Source organism: Cervus canadensis, chromosome 16, assembly GCF_019320065.1.
Source record: "Cervus canadensis isolate Bull #8, Minnesota chromosome 16, ASM1932006v1, whole genome shotgun sequence".
Taxonomy (NCBI): domain Eukaryota; kingdom Metazoa; phylum Chordata; class Mammalia; order Artiodactyla; family Cervidae; genus Cervus; species Cervus canadensis.
Window position 1 is genome coordinate 2,762,702 of NC_057401.1, and position 25,433 is coordinate 2,788,134.

A 25,433-nucleotide genomic window follows, 5' to 3' on the forward strand; every position below is an offset into this window, starting at 1 on the left:
GAGAAATGTGGCAATGATGTAAATGTCCAACAACAGGGAATTATAAAGTTAGCCGGATATACTGATTTGATGGAATAGTCTGTAGTCATTAAAAACTATGATTCGACAACAAAGTAATATGTGAAATTTTGTTACAATATTAAGCAAAAAAGTAAGGTATTAAGCTGTGCAAATGATGTTGAGCATGCTCATTGGGAGAGAAACAATGCATCAAAAAAAGTCTTAAATGAAATCCTTCAAAAATGTTAAATGTTGTCTTTGAGTAGTATGCTATAGATAACTTCCTCTTTTCTGATCATTTGAATTTTTCCTTACTATATTATTTTCCTAATGGGAAAAATTAACTTGCTTTTGTTCTATTAGCTTTGAAAAGCTGAAAGTTAGAAGTATCCACAAGTAGATAGCTACCTTAGAATGGGTACTTAAGCTTCTCTGTGTTGACCCTGTCATCCTGGAATCCCATTTCCCCCATGTTTGGATACTTCAGGTTAAATTAGTCAGTTTATAGACACATGATAGAGTTAAATCAATGACAGTGTCACCCTTAGAGAAAAGAATACTTTTTCTTCTGTTCTCTCGCAATGTATTGATTGATCCATCTATTTAAATATGAGTTTTTTAAAACATGATCATATGTAAAGAAAAGGGATAAATAATTTCATTTTGCACATAAAAGGCATTGACCCTTGTAATAGAAAGATAACTAAATCCTTCTTTGCTCCACATCTATGTTATTTCCATGCATTTCAACAGAATATATTACCAGAAAGACAAACAGCCAAAAGTTGAGGAAAATGCAACTGGAATGATTAAGGAGCTTAGTGGGATTGATTTCTAAAGAAAGATTAAAAGAACCATGTATGTATAACTTGGCTAAGTGACAAGTAGGGCTTGAGGCAAAGAAAACTGTCTATAAATATTTGAAGAGTGTAAACCAGGCATGCAAAACCCAATCATCTGCTACCTTAGGCAAATAGGAGATCTGAGTGACAGCTTCGCATACTGCACGCTAGCCTGTGTTACCTCTCAGCGGCTGCCTCGGAGAGCAGAGCAGTCCAGACTCTTCGTCATCGTCCTCCATAATCATTTAGACAGCACCCTGTGCCGAGCTCTGAGGACAAGACAAGGACCAGTCAGACATACTGGCCCCTGCCCTCATGGAGCTAGCCTTCTTGCCTTCCCAACTGTCCAAGCATTAAAGGAGATAGTGAAACCCTTGTCTAGACTTAATTTGTTTCCTAAACCTTAAAAATGCTGCTCTTTTAATGACCTGTCAAACAGACTGAAAGAAGCAGGGAGACCAAAGTTAAACAGATACTCAATGTAAGTAAACTAAATCTGAGAGTAGATAAAAACAATATCAGCTGCGCTCAGGGAACTTGTGCATTGTTGAAAAAAAATTTTTTATTTAATAGTTTTTCATTTTTAAAAATAATTAAACATATATTATAAGCATCAAGTGATGATTTGTGGTAAATATTGCCAGAGCTTCCTTCCCTTGTTACAAACCAGAGTTCCTTTTCTTCCCCAAATATGTTGACCTTCTTTAGGGTATAGATTTTGCCTTCTTCATCTTTTCTAGTACCAGTCTCAGTGTCTCTACATTGTAGGTGCTCAGTTAGTATTAGGTGAATGAAGGACACACCACGCCATCATCCTGGCTCCTGAGTTCAGCTCTGCCTGCCATGGTCTCTCTCTGGAAGTAGCCTGATCATTGGGTTCTCGAAGACAAACCAAATCAAGTGGCTGATTGCTTTTGCAAGTGTTTATCTACACTTGGCCACTTTTGTGCTCGATGAGTCACTTGTTGCTCTCTGTTCAAGTTATTACTTTATAGACAAGCATTTGTTGAGTGTTGTTGAACACAGTTTTATTATTTGAAGCCTGTCTCACAAGCTAGATTGACTAGATGTTGATACCAGAATCTCTATATATATGGCTTTATAGTTTTCTGTTGGGTGTTCACTTTCATGAAAACAAGGAAAAAAGAGATAGTGATGTTGTCAAATTCAAAGATCCATGTATTAAATGAGGGAAATATTAGATAATGAGAATTCTTCTCAAATTAAACAAAAAAATTGGAGAGGAACATTTTATTTTATATCAGTGAGTTAAAAAAAAATCGCATAGAAAATATGCCTAGCCAACCTGCTTGCAAAGCATTGGACGTGATTCTTGGATTGAAATATAAAGCATATTCTAATTGAATCTTACAAAGAAATTGAATATTCTTTGTGTATAAGCCATGCACACTGGAGTGATTTAAAAGGGGGAAGAAATTGGGTGTCACATTAATTGGTATTTACTTTGAAATCCATTTTGGTTTCTATTCAGTAATTTGTACTTTGTATGAATTTAATTAGATGCTATATGCCCCAGGTTGTATTTCAGATTAAAATGGGGGGGGGGGGTGTTGACAATAAATAGTTGTACCACTTTATCGAATTGCTCTTTGGCTAAACTAGACAAAATGTTCACTTGTATGAAGAACAGAACTGAAGGCATTTTATCATCAGAAAGACGATGTTTATGTTGGCAACATATTTTTTTTTATTTTAAGAAATTATAAAAATTAATATAAGAAAAACCCTTCATGAGATAACATACATACAGAAAAAAATAGTGACCAACCATATGTGCATGCATGTTAGCCCTTCCAAGAATCACTTAAAGTTCCCAAGGTTATTTTTAAATTAACTTTGTCAATCTAATAAACTAAAGGAAAGATAATATTACCCAAGCCAGTAAATGGAGAACCTCCAGGGAGCTGTTCAGTGTAAAATACTTGAATAAATAAAAACCTTCTATTTTGTTTAATTTGAGTGGAGGTGAATTCAGTTGACAAATTATTGAAGAGGGGAAGTGTGGGAGTGAGCTACAATATACCTTTTTGTTTTGCAGGGAACTAAATATTGTTAGTTGCAGGTTAAATTTTTTACCAACCACAAATTTAAAATTGCTCGGTGTCATAGTTGAGTTTCCTTGGACACTTTATGATTGTACCTTATCTTGAGCTACTCAGATGAGAAGCATGTTGATGGAATCTGAGTGAGCAGTGCTTTCCTCAGATATTCAGACAAGCAGTCATACTTTTCATGATCACAGGGGTACTAATATTAAAATGGTGTTTATGGACTTTAAGAGAGTTCTGTCTTTAGGGATGAAGGTAGCATAATATCCATGTACCTTTGTGGCTTCTAATAGGTAATTGGCACCTGAAGATATCTCTAGCTTAAATTTGAAAAATTTGAAATAGCAAGTAAATGACTTGAATAAAAAGGGAAGAGTATTCTAGAAATAGCTGCTAAAGAAAGAAGTGAAAATACAGAGGAAACTCCTTTTCTTTATTAATAACAACTAACATTTGTTTACAAATTTATAGTTTGCAGACCACTTTGACGTACATTTTCCTATTTGATCTTCACCACAGCCTACATGAACTAGGTATCACTGCATTGTGTATCTGTTAGGAAAGTGAGATACAAAGAGATTAAATTATTTTCCCAAGGTTAGGCATATAATTTGTAGCCCTCTGACCATATATTCACTTTTGCTGTTCCTTTGCCTGTCACTTTCTCAAATCAATTAGGGAATGTAACTTTTTCTTCTTCATTTTTATTTGAACTACTTGGACTGAATGATTGATTTGAGGCTGGGGTAAGAAGGGATTACTTTCCAAACTTCTATCTAAACAGATAAGATTCATGTTTATTATTTGTCCTGTATTGGTGTATTCACAGTTCTGTGGTCAGTGAAAGTCAAATGTAGTTTTTGAAATTTTTTCTTATGTCTAATAATTGTCTAAAGTGTATTTCTTCTCATGGAAAAAAGGACACAGGAGTAGATAGATATCCCAGGAGGATTTAGTAAGTGAGAAGCTTGATCAGAAATAGTCAGTGTTCTGATAGATAGGAAGAATACCTCAACTTCCATCACTTGTGTCTGTGACTTGGCAGAGACTATCTGGAAAATAGACATTTGTTGGGGTTGAGGAGGGAGTGGGCAATAGTGGGTAAAAAAGCAGCTGGAAATACTTAGAATCTATAATGAGATAATTAAGACTAATTAGCTGGCCCTGTAGGCAGAAAGCAGCCCATTAAATTCAGATCCAGTTTTAATAACTTACCTGGTTTTGAGGGTAGAGTCCAGAGCACCCCAGGGAATGAGATGCTTCAGGGGAGAAATTTTTAGGATAGGTTTCTTAGAAAAGAAATAAGTAGTCTTCTGTAGACAATGTATTTTTCTGCTGGGAACTAGAATAAACATTCTGGTTCCTAGGGAGAAGAATTAAGATGTGCCTCAATTTTCTCATCTGTTAAATGGAGATACCTACTTTGAAGAACTGGCATGTGGTTTAAATAAGATAGCATGTGTGAAAGGGCCTGGAACAATTCCTTTCACAAAACAGGCACTCAGTATATATTATTAATTAATTGTGACAAATATTTTGCTAAATGCACTGTTAGGGGCATTCATCAATAGACACTGGGCCCTCGAAATGAGGCAAATCCAATACCCTTAATGCACCTGCTCTACATCAGTGTGGCTGATAACTTCTCCTGACTGATACTAAAACATCCTGCCCAAAACCATAAGTCATTTTAAAGCCAACTAAAATTACGTGGTAGTTTAGAGGGAAGCTGACAAACCAAATTTGGGCCCAAGTTAAATCTAGCTATGCACATTTCTCAAGCCTTTTTCTAATAACTTTAGAAGTGCTATCCTCATAAAGTACTGGGGAACAGCAGATAACGTGGGCCTAGATCTGTAGAAGTCTCTGGCTCTTTTATGATATTAGCCTTGGTACTTGGGGTTTTGAATTTTTTTATTTTTTATCTATTTATTTAGTTTTTGGCTGCACTGGGTCTTCGTTGCCAGGCTTCCCAGGTGGCTCAGTGGTAAAGAATCCAGCTGCCAATGCAGGAGATGTGGGTTCAGTCCCTGGGTTGGGAAGATGCCCTGGAGAAGGAAATAGCAGCCCACTCTCCATGGACAGAGGAGCTTGCTGGGCTACAGTCCATGGGGTTGCAGAGTCGGACATGACTGAGCACACACGCGTGCGTCTTGGTTGCTGCGCCCAGGCTTCTCACTGCCTGACTTCTGCTGCTGCAGAGCACCGGCTCTGGGCATGTTGACTTCAGCTGCTGTGGCTCGCGGGCTTAGTTGCCCCACAGCATGTGTGATCTTCCCCGGCCAGGGATCCAGCTGATGGTACCCTGCATTTCAAGGCGGATTCTTAACCACTGGACCACCAGGGAAGCTGGTCCTTGGTTTTAAACAGATTACAGTCACCCCTCAGTATACACAGGGCCTTGGTTCCAGGACCACCATCCCCCACCAGTACCAAAATCCGCATTTGCTAAAGTCCCTAAAATGTCATAGTTTTGCAAATAATGTGTACACATCCTCCTGTATACTTTAAATCATCTCTAGATTACTTGTAATACCTAATATCTAAAAGCTACATAAATAGTTGCCAGCCATGGCAGATTCAAGTTTTGCTTTTTGGACCATTATAGAACTTTTTTTTCCTGAATATTCCTAATCTCTGGTAGGTTGAATCCAAGGGTGTGGAACTTACAGATATGGAGGATCAGCTGTTTTCTTCTTCACTCACTGCCTTTGTGTCTCCTTCTGTGCCTCTCCTCTCTCCTTATTAAAAGCTTCATGGCATTAGACCTGGTCTTTACTGATATATTAGTTTCCTATTACTGTTTTGGGGCTTCCCTGGTGGCTCAGATGGTAAAGAATCCATCTGCAATGCAGGAGACCCAAGTTCAGTCCCTGGGTTGGGAAGACCCCCTGGAGAAGGAAATGGCTACCTACTCGAGTATTCGGGCCTGGAAAATTCCATGAACAAAGGAGCCTACTGGGCTATTTTAACAAATTACCACAAAGTTAATGGCTTAAATATTATAAAAATTTATTTTATAATTCTGAAGGTCAGAAGTCCAATATGGGTCTCAGTGGGCTACCATCAAGTGTTAGCAGGGCAGTGTTCCTCTCTGGAGGCTCTGAGGAAGATTATGTTCCCTTGCCTCTTTCAGCGTAGAGGCTACCTGTTTTCCTTGGTCCATGACCTCCTTTTCCAAGGTCCATCAAATACTTCTTATTCTGCCATCTCTCTGGTTCTCCCCTTTCTGCTTCTAACACTTTCCTGGACCTTTGCAATTACATGAGACCCACCTGGATAACCCAGGATAATCTTCTATTTTAAAGTCAGTTGATTAGCAGCCTTTTAATTCTCTTTTGTCATATACTCACAGATTCCAAGGATTAGGATGTAGACATCTCTGGAGGGCTTTTATTCAGCCTACCGTTCCTACTTATCACTAATACCAAAGTATTTCACACAATACATATTATACAATAAATCCTCAGGTAGTAACTGTTGGCTGCCATCATTTATTATTACCTTAAGTATTCGTATTACTTGCTTCTCCTTGGTCACTCCCCCAACTCCCCAGTAATCTATCTGCTATTTGAATTTGAGAAAATGAGAAGTTTCACTGTTCACAGGTAAGGGAGGGGACCCAGATATTTGGTGGTGGTAGTTTTGTTTTTTGTTTTTTTGGGGTGGTGCATGTCAAGATTCTCATACCACAAAATTCATCCTGTTAAAGTATATAATTCAGTAGTATTTAGATTTAGTAGTTTTTAGAATATTCACTCAGTGTGCAACTATTACCATTATCTGCTTCCAGAATATGTTCATCACCCTAGAAAGAAGCCCTGTACCCATAAAGTGGTGTCTCCTCATTATCCCTGGTTCCTGAAAGCCACTCATCTACTATCTATCTCTATGGATTTGCTTGTTCTGGACATTTGGTATGAGTGGAATCATATATGTGACCTTTGTATCTGGCTTCTTTCATGTACCATGATGTTTTTGAGGCTCGTCTATGTTTAGCATATATAGCGCTTTATTCCTTTTCTTGACTGGTATCCCATTGTATGGATATACCACATTTTGTTTATCCATTTATCAGTTGATAAACAGTAAGGTTGTTTCCACCTTTTGGCTATTTTGATAATGCTGCTCTGAACATTCATATGTTAAGTTTTGGTATGGACATATGCTTTCAGTTCTCTTGGGCATGTGCCTAGGAATAAAATTGCTGGGTCATATAACAACTCTGTTTTTAACTTTTTGAGTACTTACCAAACTGTTCTCCACAGTCACTAAATCATATATTTGCTTCACCATTTTACATTCCCACCAATCTAGATTTTAAATTATACAAAATAACAAATGAAGTATCCTATAAATAAAATATCTAAAAGCCAACATACTAAAATAGTTACTGTTTGTATTTTAATGTGACTTCGCTGAAGGAGAAAAAAATTGAAATTCAAAAATGAGTAACTTTCTGTTGAATCAGGTCACTGGAAATCCAGTAGAGGGGATTTAGTTTGGGGCATCCCCCTAAAACCTGAAGAGTACTGTTTTTATCTGTGCATGACTGGGAACTTAGAGTGTTATGTTAATATTTACTTTTCCTGATGCCAGTGAAAACAGTAGCCTATAAATTGACACTTCAACCTCTCAGATTATACTGGTGTCTGAGCCTGTGTCTTAAACTGGCAGCTTCCATTATTATTCATAAAATGTTCACATGTAGATTTGGCATACTGAATATACGACTGCATACTTGAACATGAAGTTGTAAGAACACGTTTTCTTTTTTTCGTATGTAAACAGTAAATGATACCTTCGTCAGTAACACAATGGGGAAAAATCTTTAATAGATATATAAAGTGTTTTGCATGAGTAAGCAAAAATGACCAGTTTTCTAGCTGAGATGATGCAACATATCATTGCAGTAATAGGAACAGTGCTAATTGATACATAAATGTTTCTATGGGAATAATGCACCAATGTTTCTCATTTGCCCACTTTAAACTCAAGTGATTGCAGAGGAGTCCCTTTTTCTCACCAGAACCAAGCTAATTGTTCTTCACTCTCTTCTACTTTCATGCAACTGCAAAGTCAAGATTTTGTGACCCTGACTTCAGTCCCTACCTCTGACCCCTTTCACCCTGTCGGAGACATAGCGGGGGAGAACATGAAGTAGAGTTGGAGAGTAAAGCAGAACTAATTTGAGGCCGTGGTTCACTGACATTTACCAGCCAGAAGATGTTGGACAAACTAACTCCTTCAACCTCTCTGTTCACATTTAATTGAAGGAAATAATCATACCACTCTGTAGGATTGTTGTGACCATTATTGACGTAACCATGCTTTGAAGATAGTAAAGGCTACATAGGTGTTTGTTAAGTAGATTAAGTACCAGATTCACTGGCTGCACATGATACGTACTCAAGAAATAGCTATTGTTATCCAGTCACTACACAAATTCTTGACCGTTTTCTAGGCACTGGGGATACAGTGATGATGAAAACAGACTGGGTTCCTTCCCCAAGGAGCTTACATTCTAGTAGGAAAGACAATGAATAAATAAGCAAATTAATAGCCAGTCATAGTAAGCCTCAGAAGAAAAGTGAAGTAGTTTATGCGGTTGGAAAGTAGGTGAGGGTGAAGGACACCCACTGTGGTGCTGTTTTGGGTAGAGTGGTCTGGGAGATCCTTTCTGAGGAAGTGACATTTAAGTAGAATTGCTGCTCACATTGCTTTCTTTAGTGTTTGCATCTTGACTTTTCCCTTCACATTTTGGTGGCTTTCTCTTATGCTCCTAACGTCCCTGTTTGCCTCAGACTTTGATTAAGGAAGGAGATAGTCAGGGATTTTTTAAATCTGTAACTCAGTATACTACGTAAAGGGTTTAAATGTTCCAAGTTCTGAGTTTATCTTTGTTCTGAGTAAACATCCTTACCTTGCTCCCAGAGGAAGGATATTGGGCTGGCAACCTCATTGTCACACTGTATTTGACCACCATAAGCACCTCTGTGACGTTCACGTTAAGCTCAAAACAACAAAAATGTTCCTGGCTATCATTTCTAAGTGCCAGACACTAAGCAACAGGGCATGCAGGTGTTTTGTTGTTTAATCCTCACAGCTACCTTTAAGAAGTAAGTGTTATGTCTCTTAATTACAGGTGAGTGAAGAGAATTTATCCAAAACCAGACAGCTAATAGCGACAGAACCAGGATTCAAGCATAGAACTCTCAAAGCATCCATTCTTTAAGCACCCTATCTGCCTGCAGTGATCATTGTCACTGTTCTCATTAATCCCATCTTTAGAAGAATGAGATTACATAGTTTAAATATAATGTATTATATGTGTAAGGAATTGGTGTTTACTTCAGTTAGTAATTTTTCTGTCTTTGGTGTTAAGAAAATAAGATGTTTTTAAAATTTACCTTTAATTGAGCAACTACTTTTCATTCACATACACTATTTCCCTAATACACACCAGGCACTGTTCTACGTGCATCATCTATTTTGTGTGTGTGTGTTAAAACATTTAATAAATACAGTAATCTTCAAAGATAGGTATTCTTTCTTATTTTATAGATGAGAAAACTGAGACTCAAAGTATAAATATCCATACTTGAAAAGTATGTAGTGGAGCCAGACTCTGGGTCTGTTTATCGAGGCGTCTTATCTACATCATTCTCCTTCACACAGAAGCAAAAAGATGCAGTTTCAGCTCTCCAGGAGCAAAGCCAGAGATACTGTCATTGTAGGCTGATAGATCTAATCATTTACATACACACGTTATAAATTTTATCTCATTTAATCCCCACAGTAACCTTCATCTAATGGTGGTGGTGGTGGAATGACGTAGGTGGTAATATTTAGTGTTAGGGTTAGCTCTCTGCCAAAATATCTGCCATTCCCATCAGACTGACAAAGGCCATCTAAAGAATCAAACAAAATGCTCTGGGAACCCAGAGGAAGATGGGAACGCTTGCAGTAGATTCTTAGAGAGTACTTGAAGGGGAGTTTGATTCAGACATTGGGAAAGCTATCATTTAACCTAGGCTTTGAAAAATAAAACTAGCTCCTGTAAAGATCTCTAATGTTAGCACCAGTTGACAGAGGGTGTGTCTAAGAGGAGTAACTTGGTTGCATAGTCAACTTTGCAGAGTGGAGATTTTAATCTGGAGTCAGACGCACTGCCATTGCACCACGAGGTCACTATAATTTGGTTTGCCTTCACCTAGTACCCTGATCCTTGTGTTAAACAGCATACTAGGAAAGAGTCACTGGCCTTTTGACATCTCTTTGTCAGCAAAGCGAAGTCCCTGAATCTGTTGGACTCCGAGTCCAGAAACAAAGTGTGTCCATTTAAAGAGAAAAGAGAAGTCACCAAAGATCAGGGTCAAGCCGGATCAGCCACTCCTTAAGAGTCAAAGGTCCTGATTCTGCCATTGATCTTCTGTGTCTGTTGCCTTGGACCACACCCTCCTGTTGTTGCTGTCCAGTCACTCAGCATGCCCAGCTCTCTGCACCCCATGGACTGCAGCATGCTAGGCTGCCCTGTCCTTCACTGTCTCCCGGAGCTTGCTCAGACTCATGTCCACCCTCCTTATCTGTAGAATAACATATAGGCCAGTGTTTCTCAAACATTTGCATGCATCTAAATTAGCTGGAGGGCTGCTTAAAATGAAAATTGCTGGATCTGGGATGGAACCTGAAATTTTATATCTGACTAGTTCCCAGGTGATACTGATGCTGCTAGGGCAGGGACCAAACTCTGAGACCCACTGGCCTCTTCTCTGAGATCTTGTTTCCTCTCTAATTCTATTTAAAAAATGATAGCAAAGAAATCACAAGATCTAGACAGTATAGTTCCACCTCCAACTAAGTATGCTACCCTGAGCAAGTCACTTAACATTTCTCTGCTTGTTTCTTCATCTGTACAGTGGGGCTCACAATTCCCTGTGGCGTAGGATGAGTGAGTAAACTTTCTCATTTGAAGGAACCCACTTTTGCGAAGGATAGAATGAAAATTGTCAATTGTGCGTATTCATATGTTAAATGAAAATTCTACCTTCATAGTGAAAAACAGTAGAAAATGTCTCTCCCCGCTTTTATAAAAAGAAAAAGAAGCTTATTGCAAAAAGAAGTGTATTCACGGAGAATGTACTTAAAACCATAATGACCCATGAGGGACCTCATCCTGTTTTGGCAGGACCCCATCCTGTTTCCCTGACATCTATTTAACAAATTAATAAAAAAAAGAACATAAATAAAAGAGAGCAATAACTTAGCACTATCTCGGCACCTGAGTCTGTGAGTCCTTTAGGGCCTTGGCACCTAAAGAGAAAAGAAAAACAGACCCTGTTCTCTGAGGCTTTGAAAGTGGCTTTCCTTGAGGCATTAGGGAAACTCTGGGGGCCCTAAGAGCTGAAAGGCTTAGGTGCCTGGGGCATGAGTCTGTTTGATCCAATAAAGAGCCAGAGAAAAAAATGGCTGGTAAGTAATTTTGCTATTTCATTTGGTGCAAAAGAGAAGGCAAAACACCAGAATATTCAATGAGCCAAAGCACAGAATGTGATATGGATGTGAATGCAGGCTGACCCCTTCTCGAGAACATTTCTGAGCCTGAATAAAGCACTCACTGTGAAGGCTAATGGACAATAGCATGCATTTTAAACCGTGATGACCCTTTTGTTTTTCTGATAGGCGAAGATGAGGATGAATTTGAAAATTTCATGCTGCCTCTTACAGTCTCTTTCGAAACAGTATTACAGATATTCAACAACAACTTTAAACAAGAAGATGTAAAGGTGGGTTTGTTTCCAAACATGAGGAAAGGTAATTTTGTTCATTCTAGGACAAAACCTAGGTGTAAATTCAGAACAAGGGCTGTAGGTCTGTGTGCTCCGTGCCTCATCAGTCCTCATTTCCCAGTTACCTGTGTCTTTGAGGTGTGCTTTTCTTATAAGTACTTTTCTTGTACAAATGGACTTTGAGGTTATCAAATGATTTCAGATAGTCAGCTTATGATTAGATGGCATATTTGTCTCCCATGGCAGTATCTTTTAAAAGAACATTTCTCATGGGTACGCCACTTTAAATGTCCCTATTCCCTCATCCACCCCGCACTGTATGTTTCAACATATTTATATGGAGGAATGTGCAAATGTACACATGCTAAAATACCACTTCTCTAAATATTTTTAAAACAAGAATTTATATAAATCAAGACTTTATTAAATGGCTAGGCATATATGTATAAATAGGAGCTGGTCTTGAAATATTGCGTTCTTAAACTGAACAAAGTGATTAGGATAACTGATAGCTAAATAAGGTTTTTATGTGCCTGTGGGAGCCATATTAGGATTGATTTGACAAGTCAGTTCAGCTGTGGCAACAGTCATAATATCTAAGACAACATTATGTTTTATTAGTAAAATCCTTAAGTGTGTAGCAAGCTGTTTGTGACAACACAGCCCCATATTTTAATATGGGGGATGGGGAACACAAGATCTGCTAAATAGGAGTAACATCTTCTGAAATTCTCATGCATCAGGGCTATATTAAATAGACTGACACTGGTTATTATTCTTAAAAGACTAATGAATATATAGCAATAATGTAGCCACCTTTGCTGGTGATACTTGAATCATGTTTACTGTTACTTGAGATACGGTGAAAATACTGACCATCATTTTGCACAGCTCTCTTCTCTCTATCAAAAAGAAATATTAGCACTAAGAAGCCAAACAGAAGAATGATGGCCTTTGGTGATTATTTAGTGTAGTTCATCTACTAAAAAATAATTAACCAAACACTGTACCTTTTATTTTGAAGTAGAGTTTTTGAAATGAAGGTTTATCAATATGCAATTGTCATAGAATTTTAAAACTTAAAAAAAGATCTTAGTGATCTTCTGTGTGTTTGTAATGTTGCTGAAATTCTTCCCCAGAGTTTCTGTTCCGGTTAGCTTTATTTTTCAGTTGTCTTCCAAATATTTTTAATGACCGAAAACAAATCTTTGCAACTTTAAGGTGGCTATTGCTGCCCTTTATATCAGAAAAGAAGCAGTAAGATTGAAAAAGAGTATCTTTATAAAAATTACATTTGTCTCATTTGAAGATTTCATTATACTCCAAGCCCGTTTTGATGTAATCCCATCTAGTTTGATAGAAACCATCTTCCTAGAGTCATTTTTAATGGAGTTCCAGTGATATATCCCTAAACCAGCAAGTTCTTAACGACCCTGGAAAGTGACTGCTTGATTACACTTTAACGGTATTTGCAAATAAAATCACAAGTAATTAAGGGGAAATCTCCAGGCTTTTGAGCAAGTTTGATGCATGATAACTGCCTGATTCAGCTTCATCTAGAGTAATGCTGTGTAGGCAACAGCTACTGAGATCAATAGCAACGTAATGATAGTGGCAGAATTAAGTGAGTAACCTGAGAACTGTGCCTCAGAATGCATGCAGCTGCCACGGACCAAGGCCACACAGTGCACTCCGTGCTTCCGTCCTAAATGTTCATCAAAAGACGCCCTGCAGGAAAATGGAGTTAGATGCTCTTTATTGCTGATCGTGTCTCTTGCCACATTTATCAGGGAAATTGGATTAGCAGTTGGCAGCTGCAGGTAGACAAGATTCTGCAGTGATTAAATATGCAGCTTGGCTGCATTTGTTGTGACAGACCTTTAGTAAATTCTACTGTAAGCACCATCTGTCTAATTTGTATAAAGAAAACTTGGTGCTTTAAGCTACCGATAAAGAACTAAATCTGTTGCTTTATCATAAACAAAACTTTTGCACTAAATGCTTTTAAATGTAATTTATTAGGTTAAGGCTATTTTTCTATCATGATGAATAAATAATACATGCAGAAGTGCTTTCAGGTACTTCATTTTGCAAGTACTAAAGATAAAAACAGTTCTGTTTTGTTCTTCAATAAAGTATTTAGTATTCCAATCCACAGGAGGTGATGCTGTTAAAATATCTCTGTGAAAATGCCGCAGGACTGCCAAATTCATTTAATTTGCAACCCTTACCAGGATTTTCTAACTCCCTGTTTATAGATATTTTTCAAATGCAGATTTCAGGATGAGCACAAACATTAAGGACCTACATTGCCAAATTGAAATATGGTTGTGAGAGGAGGAAATGCTGTAAAACTCCTAAATTTATAGCTTTGTTTTCTTGCTTAGTCCTAATAAAATTGAAGAGAACATTGAATTTTTGTCTTGGGTTTTTCTTTTCCAAGTAAAGGGGAAAAGGAAGAAACTGCTATGGCAAACCCTGGCTCTAAAGCATTAGTTCACAGTAAATGTTTCCCCCATAATTGTACCCTTAGTAAAATACAGTCCAATACCCTGACTACCCATGCATCATTTTTGATTTGGCTATGACGTCATCGGTTTTAAGGAAAATGAATGAAAACTTCTAGGAGGAAAAGGAGCAGTTAAATAGGAACCTGCTATCTTTAGTCCCTTCGTAAAAACTCCACAATGTTAAATTATTTAAAATCCTAGATTTTCAGCATGCGCACATTAAAAGTTTTCGCACTAAGTGCCAAATGTTGCAAACAGCACTTTAACAGAATGATTTTGCTTTGATCCCTGTAGCAGTTCCTGAATAATTTATCACAGGTTATTGCCTTAATTCTGGAGAGGGATAGAGCAATAAAGGCAGATGAAAACACTCCAGTTGAAACACCTTGGGGCCTGCTCATTCCTCTGACACGGCTCTTTTGTTGGAACTATTTAGAGGTTATTAAGATGTGTCTCCAGAATTAAGAGTATGCTGTAAGGATGAAGACAGCCATCTTAATTCTAAAGACAAAGCACAATGACCCTTCACCTTCTTTTTCTTTGTTGTTATTATATAGTAGAATTATGAGGATAATATTATAGCTGCCCCCAGTAGTGCCACTACAGTAAAGGGTCTGTCAGACTTTCCATTAGAAACCCTGTTTTGGGGGTCAGGGTGGAAGGAGTCGCATTTCAGCTGTTTCCCGGCCCATCCATCTCACACTTGGCACACAGACAACCGTTCACCATGCAGGAGGCTGAAACACCAAGCAGTTTCTCCGTGAACTATCCAAGAACAGAATCCTGAGGATTAGATACCTCAGACTTGCCCCACTCCCCAGAGCAGCCTCACTTTATAAGGACCTCTCATTTTTCAGACTAGTCAAGTGTGACTAGCTATAGGAGAAAGGTAACTTTTGAAATAAACCTCTTTCCACTGTTTTAAATGAGATGGTAAAGCGTGCCTCTTCCTCCCCTGAATTTCAGTCAGACCACCCCTCGCTTTCTGAGATTGTCTGGTAGCCTGGTTGAACTAGTTAACAGGTTTCCTTGTCTCGTACCAAACTGGGTATGTTTTGACTATCAAGAAAGTACTTCCTTAGTGTTGTTTGAGCATCTGTATAGATTATTTCAGTACTATTGCTGCTTTGAGGTAAAAAATTGAGCATAATAAATCTGTTTCTCACATGAACACTGCATTTTCCTGCTCAATTGAATCTATTGAAAACATAGTTACTATATTGTCATATGCATTCTCTGCTTTGTAGTAACATTTTCTTTTTTTTTGTAACATTTTCTAATATTAAATATTGATATAATTTCATAGATTTGAGCCCTTCTATTAACTTGGCATCTTTTAAGAAAGAAAAATTTGTGATAAAATAAACATTAACCTTTTTGTGTAATAAGGATAGTCTAAAATATTTTTAGAGCCTTTTACACTAGACACAAACTAAAACTCATTTTTCCTATTGACCAGTTTAGAGTTGAATGTTGAGTACCTTATGTATATGTGAAAACTTAAGATTATTTGAAGAGTAGCCTGTAACCTATAAGTGTACATAATAAAAATAGAACCCGAAAAGGCCACTTTGATAGGAAGACTGCAAAGAGAATTAGAATAGAGTTGTTCAGAGAAGACTTCTTAGAAGACATATTTTGTTCTGGAAGCTGCAAGAAACATGGAAAGCTGAGAAAGAGGAGGAAGGTTCCAGGTGATGAAAATGGGTTCCATAAGAGGCAAAATGTTTTTTTTTTTTTTAAGTAGCAATCATATGAGAGAACTACAGAGAGACTAGCCGATTATAGAAAAATAAGTACCGGTAAGCTTATGAAAGGAAAAGGAATAAGTTATTTAAAGAAGCAGAAACAAACACTCAGGGTTTACAGATTCAGAAATTCAGATTACCATCATTCTGTAAGCTGTTACGCAGTATAGAAGCTGAATATTATTATAAAAAAACTTCCAGTTGTATTGAGTCACCTTTTAGGTATGGGGTATGGGAGGGCAGGGAATCAAAAATTACAGATCTTTGTGATAAACTATTTCCGATTTTGAAATTTTTTAGCCATTAAATGATGGTCAGGATTCACTTCCAAATCCTTAATGCTAATTTAAATGCCCTCCTATAGAGATTTTCATTTATTACCAAAGTATGAGGGAAAAGAAAATCTGACTAAAGAAAAAGTTCAGAGATCATTTTCTAGCAGAGTATTTACACTGAAATCTTAAGAAATCACAGTTGCATATCTCAATTATCACACCCCCTTGTTTTGCAATTATGTTTATTTGTACTCTTTGTTCTGACATTCTAGCATCTGTTCATGGGCTTTCTTTCTCTCTTCCTAAACATCATCCTAAGGACAGCTTAATTAAGAGTCCAGAGTAAAATCAAATCTCTTTTATTTAAGAGTCAAATTTTTGTTTTGTTTTCTCTAAAGCTAAATATTTATGGAACACTTATGTATGTATCAGTCTCTTGTTAGGCATTTTTATATAAATTTACCCCTGTCTCTACTTCTGTAAGAAAGACATTATTAGCCCCTTTTAGAGATGAGGAAACTGAGACTGATAAATGGCCTTGCTTTAAAGTCTTACAGTTAAGAAGTAAAGCTGGGTTTAAATGCAAGTCTTCTGATACTGAAGAACTCTTTTCCTTGCTTGGGGAATGTGAGTGCCATTCTGGGTATGTCACAGTACCAATAGGTCATCTGGCCAGTTTTTTGTTGTCCTAAGTTACTGAGAATATTCCTTAGGGATCTTTAAATGTCAGTGTGCTTTCAGGTTAGACTCCAGATTGCATAGTGGGACTGATTTCTTACAAGCCAATGTGGTTAAGATTTGTTTTTGTTAAATAATGTCTAGACCCTGTACATTTCTGTTTTGTGGAATTATCGGTCCTCTTTTTTTTTCTAATTTGGCATTATTCAGGAAAAAATATGTTAATCTCAATGTTTCTATGCCGCTGGAATTATGACTTAGCTCAATTTATAAGAAGCAGAATTGGTCAGCAGATCTGATGGTCTGTTTGCTTAAAAAGTCTTTGGCTTTCTATAGAAAGAGGTCTGAGCGAGACATTTTAGCTAATGAATCAAAATCAGATATGTGGTCATTATTGCCTGATTATTACTCCATCTGCTCTGCGCTAACGTGAAAATCAATTACTGTGTCTCTTTCCCACTGACAGCGTATGTTGATCGGGCTGGCAAGAGATCTTCGAGGGATTGCCTTTGCACTGAACACAAAGACCAGCTACACCATGCTGTTTGACTGGATGTATCCTTATTACACTGTGACAATACCAGCTCTGTGCGCAGAGGGATGCCAGGCCCCTGGCTTTCATGTAATAGTATGGCACAGTAGGGAAGAGGAAACAAAGCTAAATGAACTAACGTGTGATCAGCTGAAAATTACAGCACAGTGGCAGCGCACAGATAACTGAGCACATCACTTGGAGACCCAGCTCCGAGAAGCCACTTTTTTGGTGCCATTAAATATTGACAACTTAAAAATCTCATCCCCAAATGATTGTTTATGTGGGGGTTGTGGGGATTCTTGGGCTAACATCTTTAAATCAAGATCAATGAAGCCTACCATTTGGCATTTTCTAAGGGATTTGGATTTTTACGCTATCTCAAATAGCAGAGCTGATTTCACTTTTTCTCTTTGAGACCTATTAATTCATCACGCTATAGTGTTTCATCATCATGAAAACATTAATGGACAAGAAAAGGGGAAAATAAATGTTTAGGATTTTTCATTTGATGTAAAATTTGAATTTACCACTGCCAAAGCTTAGTAAAGACAGCAAAAAAATTAAGGAAACAAAATCCCCCCCACAGAAATGCCTCATCATTATGAGTAAAAAGAGCATGGATTTGCTATTGGGCAGACCTGGCTTGAATTCCTAGATCTCCATTTGCTGTGTAAACTTTGGCAATTTTTTTCACCTCTCTGAATTTCCTCATCTAAAAAAAAAAAAGACATCCAGTATCGTGGCTTATTGTAACCATAGAAATAGGCAGTGCACTTTATATTAATATAATGTCTAGAACATAATAGGTAATCATAGATGTTACTATGAATATTGTTTTAACAGTATTACGTGAATCCTCTTTGATCCTAACAGAAAGTAATAGGTAATCATAGATGTTACTGTTAATATTGTTTTAACAGTATTACATGAGTCCTGTTTGATCGTAACAGAAAGTGATAGTTCATGCAAGTTATGTAAGTAATGTAATGTTTTTCATGCCTTTTTGTTCTAATACAGGAAACCATCAGTGCATAAGAGAAATTCTGTAACCTTAAACAACTTCATTTTTAAGTTATATTATTTCTCAGTTGCTCTTTTCAAACCCTTTTTATCAAACCTCCCTCATAAATTGCAAAAGAAACTTGTTAAAGATAGTCTTCAACTGATGGCACATTTATGGCAAAAACATAACAGGATCTGGGCACGTTTTAGGGAGATCTCCACATGTTAAAGAAATTGTTTGACATTAATTTGAATACTGACTTACATTTTTACTTACTGTTAAAACCTACCTCATCAGATTTGTGTGTCCATAGACGGGTTAGAGATAAGAATTTCCTTCCATTGAGAAATCATGTATGTCTTTGTACCAGCATACAAAGCACATGTGCAGACTGCAGACTTTAACATGGAAAGTCACACAGCTCTTTTAACGATGAAAAATAAATGAATTACATATGACTCTTTCATTTCTCTAAACACAAATAGAAGCTCACAAAGCAAAAGCTCTAATTTATTTCAAAAATTACTAAAACTTCATTTTGGCACTTTAAAATTAATGATTATCTTGAAACCAACTACAATTCTAGGATGTCCAGCAATTAATGCTTCACGTTTTTCTCATCAACAGTCTTAACCAAGCGTTAAGATAAGAACGTTCCCCTTACCATCAAAGAATAGAAATATCTGTCATAATTGGTACTGCCTAAAATTTATAGAACATATTATAATTTAACTTTTTAATTAAGCCTTTTTCATTTCCTCACTTAGCTCCTTCTTTTGGGTACCTATCAGAAATGAAACTTTTGTCCAGCAGATGGCAGAAAATAGCAAATGGGAAAACCTTGAGGCTTGCTGTTTTGTTTTGAACTAGAAACCACTGTCTCCTCCTTTTGCCCATAGACATCGGTGTTATTAGGGTCGGGGGCAGAGGGCGAAGTGTCAGTTACGCAGGAAGTTATGTTAGATTGCCACACGAGGTGGCTTGGTACCGGCCCTGCTTATAATAATTGAGTTTCAGTAGCAAATCAGCTTCCTTGGGAAAAGGCCAAAGGCTTTTCATAATTGTATTGACAACAAAATGAATATGATAAATGGTGTTCATTCAGTTGAGGCAAGATTTATAGTTTTCCTTTGGGCAAGGGATGAAGAGCAAATATTTATAATAATAGTAAAATTTGTTTAAAAGTTACATTATTTGATAATTCAAAGAGCTTTATTAAAATATTTTGAAATACTTTAAGCAGTTTCAGGTGATAAAGTACAGATTCTTTCCAAAGTATTCTAGTAATATAAAAATGAGTAAGTATATGATTTTAAAAAAACATAGATATGAAAGTCATTTATTCTTCCTGAAATATTGATATGTCAAACCATCAGTGATGATTCTCACATTACTTGCTGGGGAAAGTTTATTTGCCTTTTATCCACAAAAAAAAATGTATGTTCTTTAATTTTCTGTATAGTCCTTAACATGCAGAAGAAACATCCTATAAGAGCACATGTCATCTTAAAGTCAAAATGCATTTTATTTATGGTGATTATTTGATAAAATGCTATTCTAGTGGTTAGCTGTTTAATTTAAAAACATTTCTATAAACACTGACTGCATTAACTGGTACACAAACTACATTGCTTATCACTCTGTCCTTCCAAGCCTAAATTGCCTGGAACTACACAGCAACCATGTTTATAAATTGTCCCACTACTAGAGAACTGAAGAAGAATTATTGCTACTTCTTTGCCCCTATAGTGAGAGTGTAACAGTGAAAAGCATCTTACCTTGCAGTGTATTTAGTCACCTTGTTTAAACTTTTCCCAGATCATACATAGACTTGAGTATCAAAAATCCAGCAGGAAATTGAAAAAAAAAAAAAATGAAGGAATGTGTATGATGCTATTTCCTCACACTCATCGCTTAATTGTCATAATTCTGATCTTTGAGTACACTGTTTTCAGTCATGCAGTCAGTGCTGTTGATTAATATGCATAAATATATTATACAAAGATAAGTCAAGACCATGAGATTTGTAAAGGGGGAGAAAAAAACTTTGAAATAGAACAGTATTAGGTTCCCGTCCTGATTTTACCACTTAACAACCTGTGGGGTTTGGGTAAATTACTTAATGTCTCAGAATCACAGTTTTCTCCTCCATAAAACAGGGCTAATAATATTTAATCTCTCAGGTACATTATAAGAAGTGAGTGAACTATATACATACACACACATAATGCATATATATATGTGCATATATAGGCTTAGTACAGTGTTTGGCACAAAGTAAATATACTCCACCACTATTGTGAGTTCCTTTCCCTAATATGGAGTGAGACAAAGCAATCTGATTTGCTCACCTACCCAGCATATTTCTCTAACTGTGCTAAGGTTCATGAGGGATGTAGATTTTTCTTAGATCCTACCCCCAGAATGAGCTTATGGTTTAATAGAGTCAGTTAGGTAACTACCTAAATGACTGTAATAAAATATAGAAGATGGTAAGTGCCATAAAAAAGATATCAATAAAGTGATTGCATTTATCTGGGGCATCAGGAAAGGCTCTGTAAAGGTGAAGATATTTCTCTGAGTCTTAGCAAATAAGTAGGATTGGACTACTGGAATTGTGAAGCAAGAGGTTTTCTGTTGGTCTAAGTCAGACTTAGGAAGGAGAGTAGTGGAAAAGATGTTTTGTCAGAGATACCACTTATTTTATGGTTGGACACAGATTGTCTGGGACCCTTGACTATCAGACTAAGGAACTGAAAAACTTACTCCATAGATGGTATAAAGTAATTAATAGTTTTGATTGACTAACAGAATCAGAATTGTATTTCAAGAAGAAAATAGCAGTGTGTTGGACAAACTGAAATAGGGAAGAAAGTAATCCTGAAAATATGCTATTCAGCAGGATTTTTTTTTAGTACATTGTGCTAAGCATGAGAAATTAATAAAATGTTTGCTTTTTATAAGAATGAGTAAAGTGGATTGCTCATTAGAAGCTCATAATCTAGTGGCTGTAATAAATAACTAATAAACCATCAATGTATTGTAACAAAGACGCATGCCAAGGACCATATGAACTTTGAAGAAGAAGAGATTGGTGTTTGGGGCTAGAAGTAGATGCCCCAGGGGGGTAAAAGTTGAGCTAGGTGTTGAAAGATAGATAGGCATCTGCCAGAAGCCTTCCCAGCAGCACTTGCCTCCATAAACGAAGATACAGATGGCTCACCTTCAAGGACTACTCTAACAATAAGCTCTGAACTGGCAGCCCATTTCTGTTCTGGAACCCCATCCCCACACTCTTATCTCCTAAAAGTTTTAACAAAAGCTCTTCTGTTGCCTTCTAGTATACCAGAATGCTTTCTCTACTGTGAAATCTCAGAGAAAAAGAATTACATTTTTACTAATTTATACTTTCTTGGGGTCCAGCACATAGTAAGTAACTAATGGATGGATGGATGGATGGATGGGTGTCCTCAAGAAGCAAACCTCATGCTTTTCAGTTTTTCATGTTTAACATCTTATAAGGCAATAACAAATCATTAGTCTTTTTTATTTATCTGGTGTTGACCTTCACAATTCATTGAACAGATCTTTCTAGGTGAAAGCAATTAGATCAGTGCCACTTCTACCAAAGGGCTCCCCACTGTCTTCCTCCTATCTATATATATGTAGTTCTCACAAGGCCACTGGAAAATTAATCTCCTCGAGTGGGTTCTGATTCTCACCCTGTAATCTGAGTCTGAGTCTCACTCTGAAGCCTTTTAACCTCCCTGCTTGGTAGACCTCGACTCCGCCTTCCAGTAATCACTCATTTTCTCTGTGGCAGTCACCTCTGTCAGAAGCATATTAGAATTGGCCCCACTCTCATTCCACACAGAAAAGGGAGCATCCTCTCATATCCCCAGGCCTGATCCCATAGTGAGTACAGTGTGCTCTGAAAAATATGATGGCCCTAATGTCTTAAGAATGCTTTGCAAAGGGACTTGTGGTGCTTATGATATTCGTAGGTTCTGAGATTTGGGTCTTTTCAGTCCCCTGATGAGTCTCCAGGTCCTCCCCGCTTACGATCACTGGGTCTGTGCTCAGTGCTCTGGGTGGAATGTTTGTGCTCACTGCTCTGGGTGGGGTATTTTCTCGTTTGTGCTCCTCCAACACTGCTTCAGAGTCTTGGTACTCAAAGCATTCCTCTTACGTGTTTACCACCCATCCTGAAGCGTGAATTCACAGGAATAAAAGCCCTGTGTTACTTATCTCTGGATCCCTGGCCCCTAGCACAGTCCACAGCACATAGCTTTTACCATCTATCAAAAAAAAAAAAAAAAAACCCAACATTTCTAATCCATAGAAAAAATAAAACCAAGTTATCTCACAGTAGCCAAAATAGAGTTAATAATCAAGTTTGTTGATTTTTGTATTTTTCATTTTCATCCAACTGAAACCTCACACACACACACTTCTTATCTCCCATCTCTGCCTTATTTGTAGTACTTTCTAATGTGTCATATTTGTTTAATTTTCTATCTTATTAGAATATAAATTCCATGAAGGCAGGGATTGTTTTAATGTTTGGTTCATTGATGTCTCTAGAGAGTCTAACAGTCATAAGACATTTATAGACTAGGCCTTCAATAAATACTTAAGTAAATTGTTTCTATATATTTAAATACAGCCATAATATGGTATATCTAGGGGATCAAAAGTATTGCTTTTTGCATTTTTAGGGAGCATGACACTCTTAAGGTATTTGAGGGCTTATTTTCATTGAATGTTTTGTGAAGTGTTTCCTGAAGCTTCAAAGTGAAATGCACAGCTTAAAAGAATGAAATAGGTAGGTCTAATCAAGTACGCTACACCTCATGTTTACCACAACAGATATTTTTTGAAATCCGTTTTGTGCCGGGGACATGCATGCAATAACTGCCTGTGCACTGCTCTCAGAAAGCATATGACAGCAGAAACGAGGCGCTGTGATAGTGCTAGGGTACCAGAGCCATATGCAGAGACACTCTAGGTGCGAGGGATTAGGGCTGATGTCGTAGAGGCTTCTTGAAATAATTGACATCTCTAATGAAATATGAGGCACAGACAGGAATTAGCAGAAATATACTGGGCAAACACAGGTCTTTGCTCTTTAAAAACTCACTGTCTAATGGAACAGATGGGTAATACAAGCAGTCAACCGTAATCAACAGTTTGTTGTAAGAGTGGTGGTCAAAGTGCTCAAGTGAACTTAGATGAGGAACAGATTGATGCCTTTTGACAAAAAAAGGAAAAGAAAATTTCACCATCCCAGGGGAAGTAAAACTTGAGCTAGATATTGAAATACAGTTTGGAATGTATTAGGCAGAAAAAAACAGCATATAGAGGAATGGAGGCAAGGGAGAGTCTGCTTCAGTGGATTTGCTGAGAATTAAGAATGGCTGAACCATAGATAAGGGCAGGAGCACTAAGAGATGAGACCACAGGTAGGCAGGGACCAGATAAGGACCTTGTTTGCCATGCCAAGGAACTTGAAATTTATTCCAAGAGCAGGGAAGAAAATCATGATCTTCCTCACCATGGAGGTCACTACCCACAACACACAGGAAAGGAACAATATGAAGTGATTCAGTTCAGCACTTTCATCTGAAACAAAGACAAGTATATTAGAAAACATCAGAAAGAGACAGAGTTAGGGATAGGAAAAGAAAAAGGAAATGACGGTAGTAGCATAGGAAGGGTTTTTTCTGCTGAAGTTTTAGGGTTTAATATCCTGTGTGCATATGGTAAGCAGGAGGCCAGTGGAGCTGAGTCAGAGTTTTCCAGGATCTGGTGGTCTCAGCCATGAACTTATCAGAGGCATGCAAGGCATGTACTAACTATTGATGAGGATGTTTGAGAATTTCTCCTTTAATGTACATGGGCCTACTTTTAGCAAACTGACCTTGAGTAGATTCAAGCTACCCAAGCTTTTCTTTCAATAGTACATGAACCATGAACTTCCAAATGTTCAAGTTGGATTTAGAAAAGGCAAAGGAACCAGAGATCAAGTTGCCAACATCCACTGGATCCTTGAAAAAGCAAGAGAGTTCCAGAAAGACATCTACTTCTGCTTTACTGACTATGCCAACAACAAACTGTGGAAAATTCTTAGAGATGGGAATATCAGACCACCTGACCTGCCTCCTGAGAAATCTGTATGCAGGTCAAGAAGCAACAGTTAGAACTGGACATGGAACAACAGACTGGTTTCAAATAGGGAAAGGAGTACATCAAGGCTGTATATTGTCACCCTGTTTATTTAACTTATATGCAGAGTACATCATGAGAAATGCTGGGCTGCGTGAAGCTCAGTTGAATCAAGATTGCCGGGAGAAATATCAATAACCTCAGGTATGCAGATGACACCACCCTTACGGCAGAAAGCGAAAAAGAACTAAAGAGCCTCTTGATGAAAGTGAAAGAGGAGAGTGAAAAAGTTGACTTAAAACTCAGCATTCAGAAAACTTAAGATCACTGCATCTGGTCCCATTACTTTTTGGCAAATAGATGGGGAAACGAAACAGTGACAGACTTTATTTTTTGATCTTCAAAATCACTGCAGATGGTGACTGCAGCCATGAAATTAAAAAGACGCTTGCGCCTTGGAAGAAAAGTTATGACCAACCTAGACAGCATATTAAAAAGCAGAGACATTACCAACAAAGGTCTGTCTAGTCAAAGCTATGGTTTTTCCAATAGTCATGTATGGATGTAAGAGTTGGACTATAAAGAAAGCTGAGCACTAAAGAATTGATGCTTTTGAACTGTGGTGTTAGAAAAGACTCTTGAGAGTCCCTTGGACTGCAAGGAGACCCAACCAGTCTATCCGAAAGGAAATCAGTCCTGAATATTCATTGAAAGGACTGATGCTGAAATTGAACTCCATTACTTTAGCCACCTGATGCAAAGAACTGACTCATTTGAAAAGACCCTGATGCTGGGAAAAATTGAAGGCGGGAGAAGGGG

The 25,433-nt window shown here is 37.5% G+C and overlaps 1 protein-coding gene across 4 annotated transcripts in view; it reads left to right on the top strand.

Moving 5' to 3' along the window:
* The window catches only part of RANBP17 (RAN binding protein 17), a 341,553-nt gene that overhangs the window by 250,325 nt on the left and 65,795 nt on the right, over window positions 1-25,433 (top strand). For all 4 annotated transcript variants that reach the window (XM_043488704.1, XM_043488707.1, XM_043488705.1 and 1 more), the window contains 2 exons: window positions 11,594-11,697; window positions 17,378-17,466. In XM_043488704.1, the coding sequence (XP_043344639.1) occupies window positions 11,594-11,697; window positions 17,378-17,466 (193 nt within the window). The remainder of the gene's footprint in view (window positions 1-11,593; window positions 11,698-17,377; window positions 17,467-25,433) is intronic.